Below are 24220 nucleotides of genomic sequence, written 5' to 3'. Positions count from 1 at the left end.
GAATACAACATTGGCAATACTCCAAAGATTGTTAATTGATTATAAATAGAAATATTTACTTTTATAGAGGAGAGATCTGACAAGCTTCACCTTAACCGAATGTTTAAACTTTACATCACCAACGATGAGGCAAATTGACATTATATGCCTGCCAATGCCATGCACTGAAAGCAATATCATCTATGTAGTATTCACATCAAAATGTTTAATCTGATACCAATCATGAGGAGACTATGAGATAAATGCAAATTGTGGGCCATTCTACAAAATAACTGACTTGGACTCTTCATAAACGTCAAGTCAAGGCCCACACAAGAAAGACTGATAGTGTGTTCAAGATAAAATATTAAAGAGACATGACAACTGAATGCAACAAATAATTGTTGATTGGCTTCTGTTTTTTTAAGCTATTGAAAGATTATTGAACAATTGGAAATTTGGAATATGGCCCAATTATTAGATAATACTCATTGGTGTATCAGTAATATTGTGATAATAATATTGCAGTTATGAAAGAAAATGCCCTAAAGTATTAGAAATAAAACATCTGTCTGCAACTGATTTTCAAATGATTTGGAAAAACAGAGTAGGAATGTGGAAAAATGCAAATTGATTCAATCTAAGCAAAAAGCATATGAGTGTTCATTGCATTGATCTTCCAACTTTTCTATAGGTTTGAAAGTGAAAACCTACAGTTGTGTCCAACTCTTTGTGACCCCATGGACTGTAGTCCACCAGGCTCCTCTGTCCATGGAATTCTCCAGGCAAGAATACTGGAGTAGGTAGCCTATCCCTTCTCCAGGGGATCTTCCCAACCCAGGAATCAAACTGGTGTCTCCCACATTGCAAGTGGACTCTTTACCACCTAAGCTAGAAAACAAGACAATAAATCACATTTCCTGGTCATTTTCAGACTGTGATCCTAATCCCTTATGGACTTTCAACTTACCCATCTTTATGATCATTTAAAGTTCTTCTTTGGAAGCATTTTCTGATTTCCTTATAATTTAAACATAGAACATCATCAAAAACTGTATGGGGAATGCTGCCGTACAAACACCATGTCTTTGACCTAAGGTTGATAATAGCTTTAATCCTGTATCCAAGATCATTACTTTGTTTAAAATCTTGAATTTCTAGACTATACACATTGAGATTATATCTTAACCGACTCTCAGGTCCCTCTCCTGGCTCTGTGTGCAACTGATACACATAGAAACATCTAATGTGGATTAATTTCTCATGTCTTTTCCATTACTGAAATTAAATATGCCTTATTTTTATCCATGCATATAGTTATCAAGATCTTCTTATAGTTTATCCCATAATAACTAGAATTCCCCAAATAGCTTAGTGACAAGTGATATCTTCAAGTATAAAGATGTCACTGTCCATACCTGCTTTCCTTATTTATAAATTGTTAAGCCTGTCCAGCCCTACCTCCTTCAGTTTTGGAGGCCCCTACTATTCATAGTCCTCTTCCCAGAGAGTTTTTGTTTTACGTTTGTAATACTATTCTTTACACCTTTTAAGTAGCCTCCCCCCTTATCACTTTATCCCTTCATATCACTGGGAAATACCATGCAGACTTTTTGAATGAAAAAGCAGATTATGTATCATGTCTGTATGTCCTTATTCATGTATGTCCCCCCAAATAAATATGAGCCAGATGTCGTAATCTTAAATAAATCGTGCTGTCTTTCCCTTACAGAAAACATCTGTTTAAGTGTTCTAAATTCCACTTAGTCCACTGAGGTCAGTACACTGATGTTCTATGCAGCCATTGCCTTATTTCCTTTCAGGTTTCATCTCACTTCCTTAACTCTCATTTATGTGGACACATCATCTCTGTTTTAACCACTGCATTATGTCATTATGTATATTTGGGTCATGACAAACTAAAAGGTACTGAAAAAGGCACAGGGGTTTTGTAGCACTTCTGTCTACTCCCAAATCCCACATTGGTGTGTGGCTCACCTCACTTTTATCTGTGTGATGCCCTCAAAGGTTCAATGAAAGTTGATACAATCCATTATTAAACTGTACCACTGTCAACAGGTCACACAATCACACAGAATCCAAGAGAGTGCTCATGACACATTCCTGTATTCTATGACTGAGTTGTATCTTCCAACTCAAAAATTTGGGGTGTCACCAGTGGCCTCAATGCCACTCAGTTGACTGCAGCTCTTCTGAAGAAGTGGTTACATGCCAGGGAGAGGAGTTGGTGGAACAGCCCTTCCCTATTTTGTTCTAAGGATTTACATTCAGAAAGGATTCAGATCTGGGCAAATAAAATTTGATCCACCTACCTGTCTATCATTCTATCTATCCATCACCTCATACATTTAATAAATATTAGGATGAAAAAGCCTGAATGTCGGTTCAGTGACCCGGGAAATGGCAAAGGTGTATCAGTAGAGTATCAGATTAAGAGGGTATAAGTACTCCTGTTAAATGCCAGTGGAACAGAAATGGGAAGAGACAGACAGAGCAGAGCCTGGAGGGTCAGAGTTAAGAGCCAATTCCTGAGAAAGTGACCAGGATCCCTGGTCTTCTGGGAGGCTTAAAACCAAACAAGATCCCCATCCCCCTACACTGCCTAGGAAGACGGAACAGGAACCAAGTGATAGAGGGTTTTAGAAGCATTCTTAATGATAACACAGGAATCGCTTTACAATGCTGTATTAGTTTCTGCTGTACCACAATGTGAATCAGCTATATATATGTATAGTGAAAGTCGCTCAGTTGTGTCTGACTCTTTGCGACCCCATGGACTATACAGTCCGTGGAATTCTCTAGGCCAGAATACTGGAGTGGGTAGCCTTTCCCTTCTCAAGGGGATCTTCCCAACCCAGGGATCAAACCCAGATCTCCCACATTGCAGGCAGAATCTTCACCATCTGAGCCACAAGGGAAGCCCTATGTATATATAATTTGTTGTTAAATGAATGATGAGCATGTCAAAAAGTCAGAAGTGTTAAATTGTTATAACCTTGTCATCGAGCCCCCGCAGTGTCTGGAAGAGTGTAAAAACAGGTACAGATCATTGGCAGAAAGAACACAATCTTACCTGAATTCAATCATAAACATATTTAAGGTTCAGATAGTACAAAACACTTCTTACCTATGTTACATGGGCCAGTGTGTACTCAGAAGTCCTATTTCTCTTCCTCAGTCCTCTCACTTATTCCAAATTTCTCCTGCTGAGGAACGCATCATTCTGGCGTCTTCTGTGGTCATGGATTTTGAAGTCTGTTTTTGGCTCCATTTTCTGGTGCAATAGTGGTTCTTCAAATTTTTCATTAAGAAGCACCTTACTCAGCAAACAAAACTCTTCAGATTATTGGTGATAACTTCAATCTATCTTTAGACTAAAAGATCCCTCCTAAATGATGAGAAACTGAAAGAAGACTGAAGAAAGCTTATCTCTGTAGGTAGAGGGTAAAGAGTAGATCAAGATGCTTCTGTAATTTTAAAAATTCTAGACATCGTATATATGTATTGTTCTGGGATGTAGAAAGACAAAATCATGTCTGATTTGTCAAAGGCAGTCAATTACTAAGACTCCACTCCATGCTTTCACCCACATTGTTATCTTTTTCCTTAGGCAGAGTATCCACACACAGTCACCACATCAGAACTGCCAGGGGAGAGCAGTGCTGGCACGAACAACTGAAGCAACCAGGAATGTTAGAGAAGGAAAGAGTCTGGAAATTCTCCAGACACTCACACTCCACTTTTCTGTTCAGTGTTGAATTCCACTGTGCAGCATCCTTGCCAGGTCCTGAGAGCTCTGTTGATTTAAACTCCCTCAATGATGAAGAGCCTCATCACTATGGTGAGTCTTTTTTTATATTGCGCTAAATGCTATGATGCACCGCTCCAATTCCTCTCCTCTCTACCCCGTCTCTGCCCCTTTTAGGATGGAGGCATCCCTTCCTGATCCTGCTGGGAACATCGACAGGTGAGACTTTCAGTTGCATCTCGCTTGAGGAACTGTCCTCAGCTGAAGAGAGTCACTGTGCCCAACATAACACCTCTTTTCTAGGTTGAATTGATATGAGGATACAAAGGTTTTTCCCTCTTGCCACAACTCAGGACACTGTCTCACATCAAGCCCGTGGAATAGGCTGAGGCTTTTGTTGAGGTGGTGTAACAGTTCAGCTTTTCACTCTGCCCAGTCCTGCTCCCTTCACTCTCCCCATGGTTGTTGATTCTAAGAACACTTCCCTATAAACCTCCTACATGGAGATCTCCATCTCATCTCAGAGGCAGTTTCTCAAGGAACCTAACTTGTGGTATAAAGTATAAATCTACTTCGGTATTAGGAAAGTCTGCTGCTGCTACTGCTGCTAAGTCACTTCAGTCGTGTCTGACTCTGTGTGACCCCATAGACAGAGGCCCACCAGGCTTCCCCGTCCCTGGGATTCTCCAGGCAAGAACACTGGAGTGGGTTGCCATTTCCTTCTCCAATGTGTGAAAGTGAAAAGTGAAAGTGAGGTCGCTCAGTCGTGTCCGACCCCTAGCGACCCCATGGACTGCAGCCCACCAGGCTCCTCCATCCATGGGATTTTCCAGGCAAGAGTACTGGAGTGGCTTGCCATTGCCTTCTCCGTTAGAAAAGTCTACTTGTCCTAATTCTGACCTCAGAAGCTGTACTGGATAAAACAGTCTCTGCCCTGCATGACGGTCTTTTGGACCTTTGAAGGCAGTTATTAAGTGCCTGAGGGAGTTTATGAGATGGAAGAGGCACCAGAGAATGCCGTAAGACTTTAGGGCCAGAAGAGCGTGGTGTCTTGGAAACCATGCCTGCCTCAGAGCTGCCAAGCACAGCTAGAGATATTCCCACCCACGGAACTAGCTGTTCCATAAACAATTTCCCATAACCAATCTTAAAAACACTCTGTATTAGTTTTATGTTATGCAAATAGTTCCTGCATTAAAAAATACCACAAACTTAGTGACCTTAAACAATACCCACTTATTAGTTTGTTCACCATACCCACAGGTCACAAGTCCAGGAGGGCTCCACTAGATTCTCTACTTAGGGTCTCACAAAGGCAAAATCAGTTTCAGCGGGGCTAAGATTTTTATCTGAAGGATCTGAGGAAAAACCCTCCCCCAATCTGGTTCAGGTTATTGGCAGGATTTAGTTTTTTGTAGTTGCAGAAATCTCCATTTATTTGCAGGCAGGCAGGCATGGACCGCTTTCTGCTTTCAGAGGCCTTTCTCATATAGCCCTCTCCATCTCCAAACTGGTGAAGTCCTGTATATTCTTCTCATGCCAGTCTCTCTAACTTTCTCTTCTGCTATCAGCCAGAGAAGGCTTTTTGCTTCAAAGGGCAAACAAGTAGCTCTAGATATAGCTCACTTTAAGAAAATATTACACATGTAAAATCCAGACTTATTACGAAAACACAACTGAATAGTGATCTATAACATCATAGGCTTTTCACGAAATTTAAAATTGGAAGGAAAAGTTATCTAACCCTTTCAAACAAAAGATAAATTAGTAAAAACTTAAAGTGAAATAGTAATTACCCAAAATAGTTACAAAATAACTTCTGTATATAAAAGATTTATAAGAGATTTCTTTAAAAAGTAGGTTACCCTGTATCATTAAATACTACAATATGTTTCAAAATGACATGTATATCTGAGAATGAAAGTCTACAAAACATAATAATTGAAAATTTTCACTTGCAGAATGCCAATTTCAAATTATTCTTTTTATATATTTATAGTTGAATACATTGGTTCTAAAAGTAATATATATTTGCTATTTTACATGCTGAAAAAAAGTACAGAAAACATAAAGGAGAAGATAAAAGTCACTCAATTCTAATTCCAGATGTAATCATTTTTAAGATTTGGTGAATATGCAATTTCCTAACTGAATGTCATTAACCATTCTATTTAAATTTCATTTTAATAAATACATATTAACTCACTGTATGAATAGACTTTAACCTACTTAAGTTACACTAATTTTGGATATTTATACTTTTAATATATCTGCTGCGCTAACATACTGTGATGAACATTATGATCTTCATTTTTTATCATTTCCTTGGGATTAATTTCTGAATTAAAATATATGAACATTTTCAGATTCTTGAAACTCTTGGACTCAAGGACACTAGGCAGAGTGTAGGGCAGAACTGAGGTACCTTACTGAAAATAGAAGGATTAAGTAAAAGTCTATGTATATTAAGAGATGAGATCTTCATTATTCACCTCTTCACTCACTTGACTCCCCAAACACTGGCAGCCAGGATTCAAGACACTAACCCAACAGAAAAATCCTGCAGATAATGACATTTGGAAATCCTGCAATGAAAAGCTAAGTCCCATTTAATAATTCTACATCTTAAAATAAATCTATTACTCTTTATATCTGTAATCTGCAATCAGTAGTATCTTTCAACTCAAACTACATTTTTCAGCGTGTTCTCCATTTATCCACAATTATAATGTTGTGCTGAATACTTTTCACTGCCCTAAAAATCCTCTGTCGGAGAAGGCAATGGCAAGCCACTCCAGTACTCTTGCCTAGAAAATCCCATGGACAGAGGAGCCTGGTGGGCTACAGTCCATGGGGTCGCTACTAGTCGGACAAGACTGAGCAACTTCACTTTCACACGTTGGAGAAGGAAATGGCAACCCACTCCAGTGTTCTTGCCTGGAGAATCCCAGGGATGGCGGAGCCTAGTGGGCTGCCGTCCATGGGGTCGCACAGAGTCGGACACGACTGAAGTGACTTAGCAGCAGCAAAAATCCTCTGTGCTCTGCCTATTTATTCCCTCCTCAGGCAGTCACCAATCTTTTTACTGTCTCCATAATTTTGCCTTTTCCAGAATGCCATATGTTGGAATCATAATGTATTTTGCCTTTTCAGACTAGCTTCTTTCACTTAAGCTTCCTCTGTCTTTTCATGGCTTGACAGCTCATTTATTTTTCACACTAGATATTATTCCATTGTCTGGATATACCCTGTTTGTTTTTCCATTCACCTACTGAAGAACATCTTGGTTGCTTCCCAGTGTTGGCAATTATGAATAAGGCTTCTATAAACATCCTTGTTGCAAGTTTCTGTGTGAACAAGTTTTCAACTCATTTGGTAAATACCAAGGATTGTCACTGCTGGGTTGTGTGGTAAAAGTAGGTTTAATTCTGTATGAAACTGCTGAAGTATTTTCCAAAGTGGCTGTACCATCTTGTGTTCCCATAAGCAGTGAACAAACACTCATGGTGCTCCACATCCTCACCAGCATGGTGTTGCCAGTGTTTGGATTTTAGACATTCTAACAGATGTGTAGTGGTATCTCATTGTGTTAATTTGCAGTTCCCTAATTAGGGCTTCCCTGGTGGCTCAGATGGTAAAGAGTCTGCCTGCAATGTAGGAAACCCGGGTTCCATCCCTGAGTTGGGAAGATCCCCTGGGGAATGAAATGGCAACCCACTCCAGTATTCTTGCCTGGAGAATTCCACGGACAGAACAGCCTGGTGAGCTGTTCTGTGTCCATGGGGTCCCAAAGTGTTGGAGGTGACAGAGCCCCTAATACACATGCATATGATGTGGAACATCTTTTCATACCTTGTTTGACAACTAAATTTCTTCTTTGATGAAGTGTCTGTTCAGGTCTTTTGCCCATCTTTGAAAATCAGTTTGTTTCTTTTCTTATGTTGAGTTTTAAGAGTTCTTTGTATATTTTGAACAACAATCTTTTTTCAGATGTCTTTTGCAAACATTTTCTCCCAGTGTTGGCCTTTTTTTCCTCATTATCTTGACAGCAGCTTTGCAGAGGAGTTTTTAATTTTAATGAAGCCCACTTTATCAATTATTTGTCTCATAGATTGGTTTTTGGTGTTATATTTAAAAAGTCATTACCATGCCCAAGGTCATCTAGATTTTCTCCTAGACACTATATTCTAATGTCAAGTGTATTTTTAAAACAAATGGACTCCAAAAAGAGAATAAAGGGTCTACACTAGGCAGGGCAGCCACTATTTTTTATTTATCGTTGTATCTCCAAAGACTAAAATTCAGTTTGGCACATGTCAAGTAATACAATGACCAGGATGAATGAATGCAACTGGTCTTTCTAGTCAGAATTTAAACTCCCACTAATAACGGATACCCAACTCGCCTCCCTGACTCTGGCCTCCCTGGGAGCAGCTCAGGCCTCGGAGCCCCTCAGCGGCCCCTCTACTCTTCCTGTTCCTGGCCCTCCGAGCTGCAGGTGGTAGCTTCTTGGGGGCGGTGCGTGGACTCGGGTGTCCCTCGCCTGGGGCAGCCTGGCGATCCGAGAAGGAAGAGTGAAGAGCACTAGGCGGCGAAAGAGCGCAGCTTCGGGCGCGGGGCCGGAGACGCTCGACGGCTCGCCGCGGGCGCGCGGGACCCTGCTGCGAGCTCGATCAAGCGGGAGGGGCGAGGGCCCAGACGGGGAAGCGGGGCGCCCCGGACTCAGTCAGGTGGGGTGGCGGCCAACAGAGCGCCCATCTGCCCGGGTCCTCCGGCGCGGGGGCGGTCCGGCCGCGGGCCGTGGGGTTTCCGAGACCCGCGCGGCTTGGGCGCTGGCTGACACCGCAGCCCTTCAGTCCCAGGTTCTTTCGCGACGGAAGCGGGCAGCCCTTTCCTTCAGCTCTCGGTTTCCCGGCGGCGGCCCGAGCCGAGCCCCGGGCAGGCGGCGCCTCGAGCGCCCCGGGGGCGACCTCGCCGACCCCTGCGCCTGTTACCTGCTGTGCGCCTTTGCAGCGATTCTCAAGTGGGCATGTTTCAGGTGGGCAGGGCCAGCATCCCCAAACCTGCCGCCCACAGCCTGGAGGACCTGGACTCTGTGCAGCGCGTCCTCTTACACAGGTCAGTGCTGGGCCGGGGTACTCGGCGAAAGACCTCCCTGCCTTCCCGGGAGGATGGCGAGGGGAGGGGCGACCTGTCCTTCCGGGGTCTTGCCGGGAACATCTCTTCTGGGATTCTCCTCCGTGCGGCCCTCCGGATGGGAGTTGAGTCCTAACCTCCACCCCTTCCAGAATCGGATGCTCCGGATTTACCCGATTTGGTCGTGGGGAGTCTACCTCCGCGCGGGACCTGGTTATCCACCTCACTGGAAAATACATCTTTCTTACTATACACGCGGTGGGGGGAAAGCCAAGCTGTTCATTCAACACCTCTAAACTTTCTCCAGGATTTAAAAAAAAAAAAGAGCTGAGAGTTTTGTTTGGATTTTGGTTGTGATCTGAATGAATTAGAAGGAGCAACTTTTTAACAATTCTAAATTCTACGTGCCACCACCACACACCCACATAGATTCACGGATGCGCGTCCACACACATAACTGCACAAAAGAAACCTGAGTTCGTCTCAGAAGGGTGAGAATCCCAACTTGCCGGTAAACTGCTAATGTAGTCATTTACTTTGTCCAGCCTTAAACTTTATTCAAAATGGACTAACAAATATTAAATCCCATGGTAACGGTAAGTGGTTTATGGAAGAAAAAGTAAGAATTCACATGGAGAGCAAATTCTCTTTCCATCTTAAGATTAAGAGAGAATGGTTGGAAGGCCAGGCAGCTAATGCTGCTTTAATTCTAGGAAAGCCTGGACTTGGTAAGACATAATGTGGGGAAAACTCTTTTAGAAATATGTCAAAAGTATCTCTTGAATACATTTGTAGTGAGAGAGCGTTAAGTGGCGCTTAGTAACTGTCAGGGGGAGGCTTACGTGAGTTCTCTCATCTGCAAACGTTTCATGTGACCCTTTTAAGTCTTTGTACAAAACCATATGAGCTGTAGAAATCCTGTTCTGTTAGAAGTGTGAGTAAAGGAGAAAGACATTGTGCAAGGAAGAAATCGGGTCTCTTCGACTTTAAAACTATCTTCTGAAACCTGCAGTTTTCCACAGTTGGTTTTCTTCTCTTCTTCCCCCTGGAGAGCCCCTGCCATAAACAATAAAATATTTTCAAATGAGCGACTAAAAGGGGATTCTGCTAAATTCCCAAAGACAATTCTCCCTGCATTTGATAAAATTACAGTCCAGGAATAAGCCCCCAAAGATTTAAATAGAAATTCATTCACGGCATGACTTTGATAAAGCCAGGAGGACTGTTTGTTTTAAATGCTTAAAACTCTGATGCAACAGAATTCCTTCATGTTTTAAATGTCAGGTGCCAAAAAATTCCAAACTGACTAACACTACAGGGTTTCGGATCCAAAGCACAAACCTGTCTGAATGAACCGGGACAAAGGAGCATGTTTAAACTATAGCCATCAAAACGGAGATGATTATTTCAGAAGTAAGTAGTGGAGTGTTTCTGGAATAAACCTGCTCAGTATATGAAAAGCTACTTTATCTGAATTACAAATAACTGCTCCCACATGCTATAGGAACCAATGGAATCTGAAACTATAAGTGTCTTTGTCAATAAGATGGCTAATAATTCTCTATTTTTAACATTCTCTGAAAATCTTTCTGCTTTTGCCAATATATTATTTTTTTTAAACATATTTATTTCAAAATTTGAGACATCTATAGATGTTTCTATTTCATTTAATGAAGGTAGATTTTCACACAAGTTTATGTATAATCAAATATCTTTTGCTAGTATATGCAAAGATTTGTTGAGACATAATGTAATAGAAATTAGAGAAATCAGATAACGTTTAAATTACACTCATTTATCATCACAGTTCTCAAGCTCTAGACCAGTGCAATGGCCTATGTTTTTATATCAGTCTTACAAAATTTTTATGCTTTTCCTTTAAAACATCCCTTGAAGATATCCACAAAATTTGAGCAATTGCGTTAAAGAAACCAGTAGCTACGAGCCATAGGAATTTTATAGACCAGAGAAAATAGAAGACTATTCTATTTTTACATCTTAAAGGATGATTCTTCTGAGTGTTTATTTTTTAATTACTTGTATATTTTCCATTGTAAATATGGTTTTCAAAATGTAAAGCATTAAATTGCTATGCTTTTGAAAAAGATACTTCAGCCAAACCAAGATTGAAGCAAAGTTCCAAATTTTTCTCTGCATGAGGTGTTAGCTTCAAACTATGTCAGTATTAAAATGAAACAATAGCTCAGCAAAAAATATTCAGCTATTCTGTTTTTTGATAAAAAGTTACATACAGGTTGTTTGAGTCAGGGACTCAAAACTTCGTTATTGCATTTCTTAGGTATTTTACTTAAATAAATCAATAAATATTTGTGTCAATCTTGATTATAGGAAGTACCCAAATAATATTAGCACTCAAATTTTGCAGATTTTTAAAAATGTGTGCACAAGCTCACTGCAATTTAAACATTCCCTTGGAGTCCTATTCTGTTACATACTACATAGTTGTGGGACTTGGCAAGACAACCTGTCTATACTTTCCTGTTCATTCTGTAATATATCCACCTTACAGGATGGTGGGTAAACTTCAGGTGATACTTAAATGCTCTATAAAATGAAAGTTCTATGAAATAAAAGGGATTATGTTTACAACTAATTAAAATTAAAACAAAACACAAAAGGATACCTATTTCTAAAGATTCTGGGAAAATTCAGCTGAGTGACTTTTGCCCAAAGCCTAAAGGCTAATGTGTTATTCTGGTCCAGGCTAGAGTGCCAGCATTTTGATGCTTCAGTCAGCAGAAGAAGTGAACTAAATGTGAATCTCTGAAAATGTTTGATGACCTAAATTGGCAACAGCAAAATAAGCATCTTTAAAATATTTCAAATATCCAGTGCTCTCAGGGGTAAAGGATGTCCCATTAGATAATAATCCTGATGAATAAAATATCCTCTTAAATTCAAAAAGTAAAAACTAAAATCAGTAAGATCAAAGCTCTTTGAAAATACAGTATCTATCACATACTGCTCTTTTTTCTAACATGTAAGGCATTAGATTGCAAAGGTTATCTCATTTAGTTCTTAGCAACCCTGTATAGTTGGCAGGGATTATTATTACTGTCTTCAGCTGAAGAAACTGATTGTGTTCACAGTCACCTGGTTATTAGTCCCAGAATCAGGATGAGAACCTGGCTTCTCTAACTGGGGAACGCATGGCACTTATGGATTATCAAGCATTTTCATAGTTATTATTAAATTATTGTAGTGTTCAACAAAGTGACTTTTTAAAGATATTACTGAGGGTACTTGACGCTCATTTAGAAGCTATGGTTTTTGTAAATCTCATGTGTTTCCTACTTTTTTCTTCATCAGCAGATTGTCAGGCATTAAGAATTTTTGCTGCTGTGTATTCCTGTTTTGATTGGCAGCTACTGATCTATGGCAGTAGAACAGTTCACCAAATTTGTTAGAATTTGTAAATGAAAATATGAAATGAGAATAGTAGGAGTAAATGGACTGAGTTTTGGGTTCAGCTTTGTGCCATCTACTTTAGTTACCTTTATGTTCACTTCTAGATTCTCATCTATATTACATTATTGTTCAAATGCAGTATGCATGATCTTAGAACAAATTCAATACATTCTTACAGGTAGTTCAATTTTATACAGGAAAGTGAAAATTTTCGATCATAATGCAATTCTATAAACATGAGATTGCTGAAATGTTGTATATTATGAATCTATCCCAAATTTGAAAAATTCCACATTATGTAGTCTCAGGTTTTAAAATGCTATTTTGCCAAGTCTACCAGTTAATTATTCATGATTTTAAAATGACTGTGGTTGTCAATATTACTACATAGTTTATGAATTACTATTTCCATGTTCACAATTAAGACAATATTAATTACCTCCTAATAAACCTCCATTACATAAATTTTTATCTTGCAATTAAAAAATTTTTAATGGACATGACCTCCTGTGGCCCTATTTTCATTTAGTCCTCATTGCTAGCTTATATTACTATTTAGGAAAGAGCTCTTGAACCTGCTAAAGATACTAAATATTTAATTATGGTCTTATCTGGTGTATTTTATGTCAGTATTGTATTGTTTGCCTAGTTGAGATGGTAATCAATGGAAATAAGGACCTGTTGTCTCATATGTGTTAAAGTAAACATATTTGGACCTCAGAAGATGGCTATTTGTAGTGGAACAGAAAATAAGAATATACCCAGGCCTGGGAGTTCCCCTGTGGTCTACTGGTTAGGATTTTGGGCTTCACTTCTGTGGCCCAGAGTTCAGCCCCTGGTCAGGAAACTGAGACAAGGCAAGCCTTCAAGTGCAGCCGAAAAAAAAAAAAAAAGAACCTAAATCTTTTGAGTCTTCCTGCAATTGATAACTATGAGACAGACAGGCAAAGTCAGTATTCTTACAAATTCCTTGAAAATGACATTTTATTCTTTTCCGTTCTTCATCCTCTCCGATACATCTAATGGTATCAAATATTAATTTAGTTAAATATGATATATAAAGTTAGAAATCTAGAAATCAGATTATCTTACCCTGAAATTTTAAATAAGAATTTTAAAAGATTGCTATTATTTCTTATTCTCTGAAAGATCAGGCAAAGGGATAACTTTTTCTGGGGAGAGGGAGGAATTTGTTCATTAAACTTACGGAAATTAAGTTGACATAACTCAGATACTTATCTAGTGTGAAAGAACTTTTCCTAAAGATATACTTTTATGTGGCACTTCTTGCCCTGGTTCAACCTTGTGTAAGACAGAAGACTGAAGAAAAAAAAGTCATGTCTTCTAGGAATTGTCATTTGGTAGCAAATATAGATGCATTCCTAAATAATTTAGATACTAGGCAGACTGGCAATTAATTATAACAGAACTTTATGTGATATGTTATAAGGGGAAGGTGGAAAGAAGAATTCTTAATAAGGTAGGAAAAGAGCCTGGGGAGACTTCTTGAAAAAGTACAACTTGAAATTGGGTCTTGAAGGAAAATGCAGTGTTTTGGATAAGCAGCATTCCATAGTGAGACATCTGTGTGAGTAAATGATCTACAGAAGAGTTAAAAAAAATTTTTTGACACTTTGTGTGTTAGGTATTTTATATGCATTGACTCATTGGATTCAACAGTCCTGTGAAATAGGAACCAATATCCTAACTCACAGGTAGGAAAAGTAAAGTGTGGAGAGGTTTTTCACTCAAGATTAAACCCATGATTGTTTCTAAGGCAGAGAGAGTTCTGCCTGCCAGGCTCAAAACTAGGAAGTGGGAATGGGTTCCTGTTTAGGAAATGGTCAGTGGGCCTATAGGTAGGAAGCATAGAACCAAAGGAAGGCTAAGGGCAGTTTTTCCCAAGTTTGCCTTTAACCTGAGGATCACTAGGGCTACTTTTCAAAATAGAGCTTTTCAGGCTCCTCTCCTGGAGATCCTGATCTTGTTGAAGTGGGGTAAGATCCTAAAGCTGTATGTTTAACAAGCATCTCAGGTAAGATGTGTCGATTAGTTAAGTTCGACAGTTTGATTAACTTGATTAATGTATAACAGGAAATAAAGTCTCTAATTCAGTATTCAGTTCAGTTCAGTTCAGTCGCTAAGTTGTGACCGACTCTTTGTGACCCCATCAATCACAGCACGCCAGGCCTCCCTGTCCATCACCAACTCCCGGAGTTCACTCAAACTCATGTCCATCGAGTCGGTGATGCCATCCAGCCATCTCATTCTCTGTCATCCCCTTCTCCTCCTGCCCCCAATCCTTCCCAGCATCAGTCTTTTCCAGTGAGTCAACTCGCCGCATGAGGTGGCCAAAGTATTGGAGTTTCAGCATCAGTCCTTCCAATGAACACCCAGGATCGATCTCCTTTAGAATGGACTGGTTGGATCTCCTTGCAGTCCAAGGGACTCTCAAGAGTCTTCTCCAGCACCACAGTTCAAAAGCATCAATTCTTCGGCGATCAGCTTTCTTCACAGTCCAACTCTCACATCCATACATGACCACTGGAAAAAACATAGCCTTTACTAGATGGACCTTGGTTGGCAAAGTAATGTCTCTGCTTTTTAATATACTATCTAGGTTGGTCATAACTGTCCTTCCGAAGAGTAAGCGTCTTTTAATTTCATGGCTGCAATCAGCATCCACAGTGATTTTGGAGCCCCAAAAAACAAAGTCTGACACTGTTTCCCCATCTATTTCCCATGAAGTGTTGGGACCAGATGCCATGATCTTCGTTTTCTGAATGTTGAGCTTCAAGCCAACCTTTTCACTCTCCTCTTTCACTGTCATCAAGAGGCTTTTGAGTTCCTCTTCACTTTCTGCCATTAGGGTGGTGTCATCTGCGTATCTGAGGTGATTGATATTTCTCCCAGCAATCTTGATTCCAGCTTGTGCTTCTTCCAGCCCAGCGTTCCTCATGATGTACTCTGCATAGAAGTTAAATAAGCAGGGTGACAATATACAACCTTGATGTACTCCTTTTCCTATTTGGAACCAGTCTGTTGTTCCATGTCCAGTTCTAACTGTAGCTTCCTGACCTGCATACAGGTTTCTCAAGAGGCAGGTCAGGTGGTCTGGTATTCCCATTTTTTTCAGAATTTTCCACAGTTTACTGTGATCCACACAGTCAAAGGCTTCGGCATAGTCAATGAAGCAGAAATAGATGTTTTTCTGGAACTCTCTTGCTTTCTCCATGATCCAGCAGATGTTGGCAATTCGATCTCTGGTGCCTCTGCCTTTTCTAAAACCTGCTTGAACATCTGGAAGTTCACGGTTCACATACTGCTGAAGCCTGGCTTGGAGAATTTTGAGCATGACTTTACTAGCATGTGAGATGAGTGCAATTGTGCGGTAGTTTGCTCAGTTATTTGTAGAATTGGAAGGTGTTGTTTTTAGAGACTTCACAATTTGGATTTTATGCTCTGTTTAATGGGGTGGCATTGAGACTTATGAGCAGGGTATGAAAATATCAGATGCTTATAGAAAAAAATGAAGTGTTATTTATAGTAGAAAATGTGTGCATGCATGCTAAGGCACTTCAGTCATGTCAGACTCTTTGTAACCTATGGACTATAGCCTGTCATGTCCTCTGTCCATGGGATTCTCCAGGCAAGAATACTGAAGTGGGTTGCCATTTCCTCCTCCAAGGCATCTTCCCAACCTGGGGATTGAACCTGCATCTCCTGCATTAGTAGGTGGATTCTTTACCACTAGCGCCTTTGTTAAAATTTAAAATGTCTCTCTGTTTTTAAACTTCCAATAAGGTGCTTTTAAAATGAGGAAAGTCTAACTTTATTAAAGAGGCACCGAAAGCATTTTAATTTCAGAATGGAATCTTCGGGATTGTGGTGAGAATATGTATATTTTAACATGAAACATAATATATTGTAGTGGTTCCATCTTTTAATAGTATGTCTAATTTTAAAAGTAATACACCCGTCCCATATTGAACTCGAGTTGGAAGAGGCGAGTCCGGTCTCAAAATGGAGGTAAAACCGCCGCCCGGTCACCCCCGCCCGGTCGCCGCCGGGGGAGGAGGGTCATGATCCCAAGGAACCAGAGCAGTTGAGAAAGCTGTTTATTGGTGGTCTGAGCTTTGAAACTACAGATGATAGTTTAAGAGAATATTTTGAGAACTGGGGCACACTTACAGATTGTGTGGTGATGAGAGACCCCCAAACAAAACGTTCCAGGGGTTTTGGTTTTGTGACTTATTCTTGTGTTGAAGAAGTGGATGCAGCAATGTGTGCTCGACCACACAAGGCTGATGGGCCTGTAGTGGAACCAAAGAGAGCTTTTTTTGGAGAGGATTCTGTAAAGCCTGGTGCCCATCTACCGGTGAAGAAAATTTTTGTTGGTGGTATTAAAGAAGATACAGAAGAATATAATTTGAGAGATTACTTTGAAAAGTATGGCAAGATTGAAACCATAGAAGTTATGGAAGACAGGCAGAGTGGGAAAAAGAGAAGATTTGCTTTTGTAACTTTTGATGATCATGATACAGTTGATAAAATCGTTGTTTAGAAATACCACACTATTAATGGGCATAATTGTGAAGTGAAAAAGGCCCTTTCTAAACAAGAGATCGGAGAAGACAATGGCAAGCCACTCCAGTACTCTTGCCTAGAAAATCCCATGGATGGAGCAGCCTGGTAGGCTGCAGTCCGTGGGGTCGCTAAGGGTCGGACGCGACTGAGCGACTTCACTTTCACTTTTCACTTTCACACATTGGAGAAGGAAATGGCAACCCACTCCTGTGTTCTTGCTTGGGGAATCCCAGGGACGGGGGAGTCTGGTGGGCTTCCATCTATGGGGTCACACAGAGTCGGACACGACTGAAGTGACTTAGCAGCAGCAGCAAACAAGAGATGCAATCTGCTGGATCACAAAGAGGTCGTGGAGGTGGATCTGGCAACTTTATGGGTCGTGGAGGAAACTTTGGAGGTCGTGGAGGAAACTCTGGAGGTGGTGGAGGTAACTTTGGCCGTGGTGGAAACTTTGGTGGAAGAGGAGGCTATGGTGGTGGAGGTGGTGGCAGCAGAGGGAGTTATGGAGGAGGTGATGGTGGATATAATGGATTTGGAGGTGATGGTGGCAACTATGGCGGTGGTCCTGGTTATAGTAGTAGAGGAGGTTATGGTTGTGGCGGACCAGGAGATGGAAACCAAGGTGGTGGATATGGTGGTGGTGGTAGAGGATATGATGGTTACAATGAAGGAGGAAATTTTGGAGGTAACTATGGTGGTGGTGGAAACTATAATGATTTTGGAAATTATAGCAATTTGATTTTTATTCCTGGTACCACTACCACAATTTACAGGGCAATATACCTGATGTAATGAAAAGAAAAAGACAAAGCTACAACAGATAAAAGACCTCAGGAATGTACATCTAATTGACACTACATTGCATTAATCAAGAGCTGCACTTTTTGCAAACTGTGGCTATGACAGTCCTGAACAAGAAGGGTTTCCTGTTTAAGCTGCAGTAATCTGACAACAGCAATCAAATTATGGACCCATGAAAGGGGGTAATTTTGGTGGAAGAAGCTCGGGCAGTCCCTATGGTGGTGGTTATGGATATGGTGGTGGAAGTGGTGGATATGATAGCAGAAGGTTCTAAAAAACTCAGAAGAAAAGGGCTCAGTTCTTAGCAGGAGAGAGAGCGAGGAGTTGTCAGGAAAGCTGCAGGTTACTTTGAGACAGTCATCCCAAATGCGTTAGAGGAACTGTAAAAATCTGTCACAGAAGGAACGATGATCCATAGTCAGAAAAGTTACTGCAGCTTAAACAGGAAACCCTTCTTGTTCAGGACTGTCATAGCCACAGTTTGCAAAAAGTGCAGCTCTTGATTAATGCAATGTAGTGTCAATTAGATGTACATTCCTGAGGTCTTTTATCTGTTGTAGCTTTGTCTTTTTCTTTTCATTACATCAGGTATATTGCCCTGTAAATTGTGGTAGTGGTACCAGGAATAAAAATTTAAGGAATTTTTAACTTTTCAAAAAAAAAAAAAAGTAATACACCTTTATTTGGGGGGGGGGGACTCAATATTGATGGAAATATGTTTCTTTTCTTTCCTGACTCCACTCTCTTGATGTTTCTGACCCCGTTACTTTCCCCATCACTTTTTCCTGGCAAGGTTGTCTTCTGACTACTAGAGAAGATAAACACCATCACGTGGAGACTGCCTTAGCCTCCTGAGTGACACTGGCAGGTCAGCATCCACACCTGCGCCCTCCTCTGGGTGCCAGCTTCAGAGAAGAGGTGGTGAGCAAGGTCATCTCTCCATCCGTTCCTTAGGTGCCACCTCTCTCTGTCATCATCCCCTTACACACTTGTCCCTTTATGAACTAGTCCCCTGTTTTCTAATATTTGTGCTATGTGGACTTCTCTTTTCAGGAAAGACTAACAGATTTCCAGGGATGACAAACTTTACTATAATTTAAAATAAGCAGGTATAAGCTCTGTGCTTTACAGCTCTTTCATAAGATAAAAACAATTGTATAAATTAATACAAATAAACTGCAAAACAAAATTTAATACCTAGTTAACAATTATTAAAAAGCAAATTTAGAAATCAATACAAATAAAACCATTAAACTTAGGATATTCAAATATACATAATTTAATGTGATAAATGAAACTAAATTGCAGCTTGAAAGTTTAAATATTTAATGGCTACTCTTCAGGTTCTTTGGAGCAATATATATGCACATGTCTCTCTGGGCTATGGGATGACTCATCTTTCACTACTCTTCACTGTTTGGAACATAATATTTTGTTATGACAAGAAAAGTTAAGCCTTCCTCTAAGAAATCTGCTGTGGCCCTACATGTCTCACGTTTGTTATTTCACTAGAACTCTGTATTTATCATAGTACACTATATGCTATAAATTGCACATTCATCTTTCAGTCTCTACCATCTACCCATATAGTTTAAGTTGAATCCCCAGCCCCCATCCATTGAGATCCTAAAATACCATTAAGATATTTTAAAAAAATTAACGGCTATAATAGGAACACTTTCCCATGCATTGCTTTTGAAAACATTTCTATTAACACCATAATATTCATACTTTATATATAAAGACATTTAACTTTTACCTTTTGCTGAACATTAAGCTTGCTTAAAGAGCAATATTGCATAGGAACCTGGAATGTTAGGTCCATGAATCAAGGCAAATTGGAAGTGGTCAAACAGGAGATGGCAAAAGTGAACATAGACATTCTAGGAATCAGTGAACTAAAATGGACTGGAATGGGTGAATTTAACTCAGATGACCATTATATCTACTATTGTGGGCAGGAATCCCTTAAAAGAAATGGAGTAGCCATCATGGTCAACAAAAGAGTCCGAAATGCAGTACTTGGATGCAATCTTAAAAACAACAGGATGATCTCTGTTCATTTCCAAGGCAAACCATTCAATATTACACTAATCCAAGCCTATGCCCCAACCACTAACGCTGAAGAAGCCGAAGTTGAACGGTTCTATGAAGACCTACAAGACCTTTTAGAACTAACACCCAAAAAAGATGTCCTTTTCATTATAGGGGACGCAAAGATAGGAAGTCAAGAAACACCTGGAGTAATAGACAAATTTGGCCTTGGAGCACAGAATGAAGCAGGGCAACGGCTAATAGAGTTTTGCCAGGAGAACGCACTGGTCATAGCAAACACCCTCTTCCAACAACACAAGAGAAGACTCTACACATGGACATCACCAGATGGTCAACACCGAAATCAGATTGATTATATTCTTTGCAGCCAAAGATGGAGAAGCTGTATACAGTTAGCAAAAACAAGACCGGGAGCTGACTGTGGCTCAGATCATGAACTCCTTATTGCCAAATTCAGACTTGAAGAAAGTAGGGAAAACCACTAGAGCATTGAGATATGATCTAAATCAAATCCCTTATATTATACAGTGGAAGTGAGAAATAGATTTAAGGGACTAGATCTGATAGATAGAGTGCCTGATGAACTCTGGACGGAGGTTCGTGATACTGTACAGGAGACAGGGACCAAGACCATCCCCATGGAAAAGAAATGCAAAAAAGCAAACTGGCTGTCTGAGGAGGCCTTACAAATAGCTGTGAAAAGAAGAGAAGTGAAAAGCAAAGAGAAAAGGAAAGGTATAAGCATCTGAATGCAGAGTTCCAAAGAAGAGCAGGAGAGATAAGAAAGCCTTCCTCAGCAATCAATGCAAAGAAATAGAGGAAAACAACAGAATAGGAAAAACAAGAGATCTCTTCAAGAAAATTAGAGATATCAAGGGAACATGTCATGCAAAGATGGGCTCGAAAAAGGACAGAAATGGTATGGACCTAACAGAAGCAGAAGATATTAAGAAGAGGTGGCAAGAATACACAGAAGAACTATACAAAAAAGATCTTCACAACCAAGATAATCATGATGGTGTGATCACTGACCTAGAGCCAGACATCTTGGAATGTGAAGTCAAGTGGGCCTTAGAAAGCATCACTACGAACAAAACTAGTGGAGGTTATGGAATTCCAGTTGAGCTATTTCAAATCTTGAAAGATGATGCTGTGAAAGTGCTGCACTCAATATGCCAGCAAATTTGGAAAACTCAGCAGTGGCCACAGGACTGGAAAAGGTCAGTCTTCATTCCAATCCCAAAGAAAGGCAATGCCAAAGAATGCTCAGACTACCACACAATTGTACTCATCTCACACGCTAGTAAAGTCATGCTCAAAATTCTCCAAGCCAGGCTTCAGCAATATGTGAACCGTGAACTTCCAGATGTTCAAGCAGGTTTTAGAAAAGGCAGAGGCACCAGAGATCAAATGGCCAACATCTGCTGGATCATGGAGAAAGCAAGAGAGTTCCAGAAAAACATCTATTTCTGCTTCATTGACTATGCCAAAGCCTTTGACTGTGTGGATCACAATAAACTGTGGAAAATTCTGAAAGAGATGGGAATCCCAGACCACCTGACCTGCCTCTTGAGAAACCTGTATGCAGGTCAGGAAGCAACAGTTAGAACTGGACATGGAACAACAGACTGGTTCCAAATAGGAAAAGGAGTCCGTCAAGGTTGTATATTGTCACCCTGCTTATTTAACTTCTATGCAGAGTACATCATGAGGAATGCTGGGCTGGAAGAAGCACAAGCTGGAATCAAGATTGCTGGGAGAAATATCAATAACCTCAGATATGCAGATGACACCACCCTTATGGCAGAAAGTGAAGAGGATCTCAAAAGCCTCTTGATGAAAGTAAAAGAGGAGAGTGAAAAGGTTGGCTCGAAGCTCAACATTCAGAAAACAAAGATCATGGCATCTGGCCCCATCACTTCATGGGAAATAGATGGGGAAACAGTGGAAACAGTGTCAGACTTTGTTTTTTTGGGCTCCAAAATCACTGCAGATGCTGATTGCAGCCATGAAATTAAAAGATGCTTCCTTGTCGGAAGGAAAGTTATGACCAACCTAGATAGTATATTAAAAAGCAGAGACATTACTTTGCCAACCAAGGTCCGTCTAGTCAAGGCTATGTTTTTTCCAGTGGTCATGTATGGATGTGAGAGTTGGACTGGGAAGAAAGCTGATCGCTGAAGAATTGATGCTTTTGAACTGTGGTGCTGGAGAAGACTCTTGAGAGTCCCTTGGACTGCAAGGAGATCCAACCAGTTCATTCTGAAGGAGATCGATCCTGGGTGTTCGTTGGAAGGACTGATGCTAAAGCTGAAACCCCAATACTTTGGCCACCTCATGCGACAAGTTGACTCACTGGAAAAGACTCTGATGCCGGGAAAGGTTGGGGGCGGGAGGAGAAGGGGACGACAGAGAATGAGATGGCTGGATGGCCTCACCGACTTGATGGACATGAGTTTGAGTGAACTCCGAGAGTTGGTGATGCACAGGGAGGCCTGGCGTGCTGTGATTCATGTGGTCGCAAACAGTGGGACACGACTGAGCGACTGAACTGACTGAGCTGAAGCTTGCTTTCAGCTTTTTATTTTTATAAGTTTTATAAATTTTATTTGCATCTCTTATTTTCTTAGAATGGATCTCTTATACTGAATTACTGATCTCTAATAGTTGAATTACTGGGTGATGAGTAAATATAATCTAATGGTTAATGATTTCGGCTCTTGTTGGCTTTGTTTCCTGCTACCCGTGTGACCATAAACAAGATGAATAACCTCTCTAAGCTTCAGTTTCTTTATTTCAATATAGAGAAATTTAGTTCATGTATATTCATATACCTATGAATAGAACAAGTAATTAGAGCAATGGCGGAATCTAAATAAATGCTATTATTTTGTACATTCCAAAAATAATTGATGCAAATATTCGCAAAAGACAGGTAAATTTTACCTGTGTACACTTCCAACTTCAGTGATGAGGAACACTTCAACAAATTATAAAATTTTCAGTTAGAAAATGAACAGGCAGTTGATTTCACAGTATTGGCACCAACTTGAAGCACCTCTACAACATCTGCTTGGGAGAACTGTGAAAATATTTGCTTCTGTGAAACCATAAGAAAACCAAAGAAATAATGGCGTTTATTTACATTAACACCTACATGGCACTGCTTAAAAGCGTCCATTCCAAGCACGGATAGAGAGGTAGAGGGTAGTTTCCTTTACTCTAGGGAAACCCAGGCGGAGCCCATATAAGGTTTTGGACAGCTGTTCCGCGTAGCAACAAAGTGCAAACTGCAAGAAAAAGAAAAAAATCTAGTGGGCCTCCATTAGTTTTAACAAGTTAAGCTGTTCCAAATGAGTGTCTTTCGGGGAGCGTAAGTGGTTAAGGTTTAGCTTCTTCCACTCTTCCGGATGTCCTAGAAATTTTAGTTCATTGGCTCATTTCAGGGGGTCTCAGTTCTCTCCGAGATGCTTCCCCGTCTCCCTGGCAACCTGAGCTGCCACCAATTGCAGCTGAGGATTGGTGGTCACGTGGCCCCGGTCGCTTCCCGAGAGGAGGCAACATGGCGGCGCCGGCAAGCAGCAGATGCGGGGTTTGAATTACTCTACTTGTAGCAGCGGCATCCCTGCCGATGGCGTCTGTGCCTTTGTGCGGTTCGGTTCGGAGCCCAGAGGGACTCCCTGGAGACCCTTCTTCACAAGAAGAAGATCAGGATTATGATCCTGAAGATCCGGTCAGCGACTCTGGTTCATACTCCCCTACGAGTACAGACTCTAAGTAAGGTTCTCGAAGAGGGACAATTAAATCCATCCTTTCTGTCCCGAAAGTGTACGCGTGGGCTGGGGAGACTTCGAGAGTGTTGGAGTGGTAGAGAATGAGTGTTTGAGGTTCTATAATAAGTGGGGGTTATTTGCATTAGGTTTCAGCTGTGCGATAATGTGAGCCGAAATGACTGTTACTGTACATTCTTTGTTACCGTAGGTTTTAAGGAGCAGGGTCTCTTTGGTGAGTTTTGTAATATATCAGAGTATGTCTGCTAGAGTGTTCACAAAATTGTTCTGTCGCAGTGTCTCCTTGCTTTGGTGTCATGATCTTTGTGACTTTAATCTCATTAGTATTTAGAGTGAAGAGACACTTTCTTCGTTTGGTCAGCTATTTAAATTACGTAGGTTTTTCTGCCATTGTAAAACTGAATAGATATATAAAAGAAAGTAGATCAACCCTAGCCTCACCATCGAGAACAACCTCTCAACTTTTGGGGGTATTTCTGCTGTATTTTAGCTTTTAGGGGGGTGGTATTTCTGCTGTATTTTCCTATGAACTTCCATGGTTTTCTTGTTTTCTGTTTTGTGTCATAATGTAATTTTTAAATACAGAGTATCTTAAGTATTATTTTCTACTTTCTTATCCCTAAAAATTATGCAAAGTTGTTTTTGTTCACAGTACCCAATGTGCGGTTCTGAA

General features: G+C 40.5%; 1 protein-coding gene and 1 pseudogene across 2 annotated transcripts in view; both read left to right on the top strand.

The window, feature by feature from the left end:
* The first annotated feature begins 16336 nt into the window (after positions 1 to 16336).
* On the top strand, positions 16337 to 17975 carry LOC129542293 (heterogeneous nuclear ribonucleoprotein A3-like; annotated as a pseudogene).
* A 5338-nt stretch (positions 17976 to 23313) lies between these two features.
* Positions 23314 to 24220, top strand: part of INTU (inturned planar cell polarity protein) — an 82805-nt gene continuing 81898 nt past the window's right edge. Inside the window, exon 1 of one of the 2 annotated variants that reach the window (XM_055405221.2) lies at positions 23314 to 23533. In XM_055405221.2, coding sequence (XP_055261196.2) covers positions 23388 to 23533 — 146 coding nt within the window. In that variant the 5' untranslated portion in view covers positions 23314 to 23387. The remainder of the gene's footprint in view (positions 23534 to 24220) is intronic. The other variant, XM_088828033.1, reaches the window with a different exon arrangement.

The sequence above is a fragment of the Moschus berezovskii genome, chromosome 19, assembly GCF_049115385.1.
Source record: "Moschus berezovskii isolate FMDL1 chromosome 19, NW_MosBer_1.0, whole genome shotgun sequence".
Lineage (NCBI taxonomy): Eukaryota > Metazoa > Chordata > Mammalia > Artiodactyla > Moschidae > Moschus > Moschus berezovskii.
This window is presented reverse-complemented; position numbering and strand designations above follow the sequence as displayed.